Raw genomic sequence first — 3,749 nt, 5'->3', positions numbered from 1 at the left:
AAACAAACAAACAAACAAACAAACAAACAAAAAACTTTCTTGAGATACAATTTATGCACAATCAAGTGTAATTGCTTTTAGAATATTTCAAGTTGTGCAATCATCACTATACTCCAATTTTAGAACATGTACATCATCTCCAAAAGCAATCTTGCACCCATGAACAGCCACTCCCCATTCCCCACGCCCTAGGCAACCAGTAATAAGTTTCTGTCTCTGTAGATTAAGCAGAGCAATCTTTTAAAAATACAAATTGGGCAGGGCGCAGTGGCTCATGCCTGTAATCCTGGCACTTTGGGAGGCCAAGGCGGGTGGATCACTTGAAGCCAGAAGTTTAAGATCAGCCTGGTCAACATGGCAAAACCCCGCCTCTACTACAAATACAGAAAATTAGCCAGGTGTGGTGGCAGGCACCTGTAATCCCAAGTACTTGAGTGGCTGAGGCAGGAGAAAGGTTGCAGTGAGCCAAGATCATGCCACTGTGCTCCAGCCTGGGCAACAGAGCGGGACTCTGTCTCAAAAAAAAAAAAAAAAAAATTGAGCCACCTCATTCTTCTACTTAAAATGCTCCCATAGGCGAGAACGAAATCCATTATCACAGACACCAAACCCAACATCATGGCCAACAAGGTCCAGTGCAGTCTGGCCCTGCTGTCTCCCCACTAACCACATCTTCCACCACCATCTTCCTGCAGTTCCTGGAAGAGCCATATTTCTTGCCATCACAGCTTTTCCCGAAGCCATCCTCTTTGTTTAGAATGTTCTTCTCTTCCTCCTTTCACCAACTCAACTTCCACTCATCCTTCGGGTATATCAGCTTAAGTACCCCCCTGTCACATGACCATCCTAGATATCACTTCCTTAACCCTAGTCATGTGCCAAGATTTAAGACTCTCCAAGCTGGGCATGGTGGCTCACGCCTGTAATCCACGCACTTGAGGCCGAGGTGGGCAGATCACCTGAGGTCGGGAGTTCAAGACCAGCCTGACCAACATGGTGAAACCCCGTCTTTAAAAAAAATTAAATAAATTAAAAAGACTCTCCAGCAACTGATGGACCTTTTATCCAGTGTCATGACTCAAAGCCCAGCACAAGCTGTCCACCCACATGGGTACCTCCTGGTGCTGTGGGCTCTGCTCAGGCAGTGGATGAAAAATACCCGCTGGGAACTGGGTGGAGTTAAAGGAAACAAGACTGGCTGTGAGCTGGTCTTTGTCACAGCTTTATGGTGGGGACACAGAGGCTCATTCTACTGTTTTGTTTGTTTGTTTTTGTTTTTGTCTTTTTGAGACAGAGTCTTGGTCTGTTGCCCAGGCTCTGTTGCTCAGTCTCAGCTCACTGCAACCTCTGCCTCCCGGATTCAGACAACTCCTGCCTCAGCCTCCCAAGTAGCTGGGACCACAGACACATGCCACCAGCTTGGCTAAATTTTGCATTTTTAGTAGAGATGGGGTTTCACCATGTTGACCAGGCTGGTTTTGAACTCCTGACCTCAAGTGATCTGCCCACCTCAGCCTCCCAAAATGATGGGATTACAGGCGTGAGCCATTGCGCCTGGCATCATTCTACCATTTATACCTGTTCTTTGCATAGATTGGAAAGTTTCCACACTGAAGAAGCAAACATGTTTAGTTGATTCCAGTGAGCTTTTCAGGAACACAGGCTGTGCCCTCAGCCTCTCCAGTCTCAGGCTTGGCACTGTAGCCCTGAATGAGTCCCATCTGCCTTTTCTCACCGACTCCATGGCTGGCAGGCTTGCCCTGAGGCTCCTCTTTTCCAATCCTGGAAAGGCCAGCTCAACCCATTTGCCTCTTCTTTAAACACCACTTGTGTTTATGTTTTCTGCTTAAACTGTAATTAATGTTCATGGTAGAGAGAAAATCATTTTTACTTTCGTGTATTTCCCTGTTGTGTTTTTCTTTAATGAGATGATGGTGTCTTGCTACGATGCCAAATTAGTCTCCTGAAATTGGCCAACATGACTCTTATTTTGCCTGACCAAGTTTTTCGACTTACAAAACTGAGAGCCAGTCTGAGTGTGGTAGCTCATGCCTACAATCAGAGCACCTTGGGACCAAGGCAGGAGAATCACTTGAGCCCAGGAGATTGAGACCAGCCTGAGTAACACAATGAGACCCAATCTGTACAAAAAATATTAAAATTAGCCAGCAATGGTGATACGTACCTGTAGTCCCAGCTACTTGGGAGGCTGAGATGTGAGGATGACTTGAGCCCAGGAGGTGGAGGCTGCAGTGAGCTGTGATGGCACCACTGCACTCCAGCCTGGTGATTCCAATCCTGGAAAGGTCTGCTCAATCTGTTTTCCAGGCTGGCCTCAAACTTGTAGCTCAAGCAATCCTCCCACCTTGGTCTCCCAAGTAGCTGGGACTACAAGCACGGACCACCACGCTCCACGTTTTCCTGTCTTTTTTCACATTTATAAGTAAATGTATCTGAGTATCTACATATGTACATATATTCCAAGAATTGGGCTTATACTGAACGTACATTACTTTGTGTACTCTTTTTACTTTAAAGGCTAAGCATTTTCCATATAAATATTCTACAAAAACATCTGTAATAGACACCTATAACTCCATGACTGGGGTGTTCTATAATTTACTGGACATTTAGATTACATCTGATTTTCCCCTCTTGGAGATAAAGCAGTGATGAACATTTATGGAAGTAATGCTTTCTTTGCATTTCTGATGAGTCCTTCAGGCTATATACCAATCACTGAAACTGCAAATCAAAGGAGATGGGTGTAGTTACGAGCCTTGATATCTGATGCCTAATAGCTTATTCTTTTTTTACTATTATTTATTTTTAAATTTTTTTTTATTTTATATTTTTACTATGGGAATTGCTCCATTTCAAACTAATAGCCAATTCTTACTAGAAGCTTTTCCTCTTGGCTCCGCCCCTGAGGTCTTCCCCTCTTCTCAGGCTCTATAGGCCTTGGTCTATAACAAAGCCCAGCAAACGACTACATAGGCCTGCTGGGGGCACATCCCTCAGTATTTCTCATGGGACAGAGCAGAGGCTGGGTCTTTACCCTCTGTTGTTACTTTTCAGGCTTAAAATGGGAAATTAGTAGGAAACACTGATGGCCTCAAGCACAAGGGAGAGGCTGAAAGGTGGCCCGCTCAGCAGACCCCAAACCCCTGGCCGGCCCCAAGCCCCCAGCAGGTCCTAAACCTCTGGCAGGCCCTGAGCCCCCAACAGACCCCGAGCCCACAGCAGGCTCCGAGCCACTGGTAGACCCTGAACCCCAAGCAGGCCCTGAGCCCCCAGCAGGCCCCAAGCCCCCAGCAGACCCCGATCCCACAGCAGGCTCTGATCCCCAGCAGGTCCCATACTCACAGTTTTCACTTCGGTGTACGCCTGAAGGCTGTACTCCCCCAGCTCCCGGCCACTCCCTGACATTTTATAGCCACCAAAGGGTGACTGGGCACCAAACACGTCATAGCAGTTGACCCTGTAATTTGAAATGAGATTGCAGAAATCACTCTTGGGGGTTATAGGTTACACTCCCAGGATCCCTGGTATTGCTCCAAAGTCTTTATTTATTTTTAACTTAAAAAAAATTTTTTTTTAGATGGACTCTTTCTCTGTCGCCCAGGCTGGAGTTGCCGTGGCATGATCTCAGCTCACTGAAACCTCCTGCCTCAGCCTCCCGAGTAGCTGGGACTACAAGCACATGCTATCCCATGCCTGGCAGTAACCTTTTTTTTTTTTTTTTTTTT

At 46.3% G+C, this 3,749-nt stretch overlaps 1 protein-coding gene across 1 annotated transcript in view; it reads right to left on the bottom strand.

Annotated features, from left to right (window-relative positions):
* Positions 1 to 3,749, bottom strand: part of ALDH2 (aldehyde dehydrogenase 2 family member) — a 42,373-nt gene that overhangs the window by 1,722 nt on the left and 36,902 nt on the right. Inside the window, exon 12 of the mRNA XM_017542670.2 lies at positions 3,367 to 3,481. Within this exon, the coding sequence (XP_017398159.1) occupies positions 3,367 to 3,481 (115 nt within the window). The remainder of the gene's footprint in view (positions 1 to 3,366; positions 3,482 to 3,749) is intronic.

The sequence above is a fragment of the Cebus imitator genome, unplaced genomic scaffold (genome assembly GCF_001604975.1).
Source record: "Cebus imitator isolate Cc_AM_T3 unplaced genomic scaffold, Cebus_imitator-1.0 Scaffold8, whole genome shotgun sequence".
Taxonomy (NCBI): domain Eukaryota; kingdom Metazoa; phylum Chordata; class Mammalia; order Primates; family Cebidae; genus Cebus; species Cebus imitator.
This window is presented reverse-complemented; position numbering and strand designations above follow the sequence as displayed.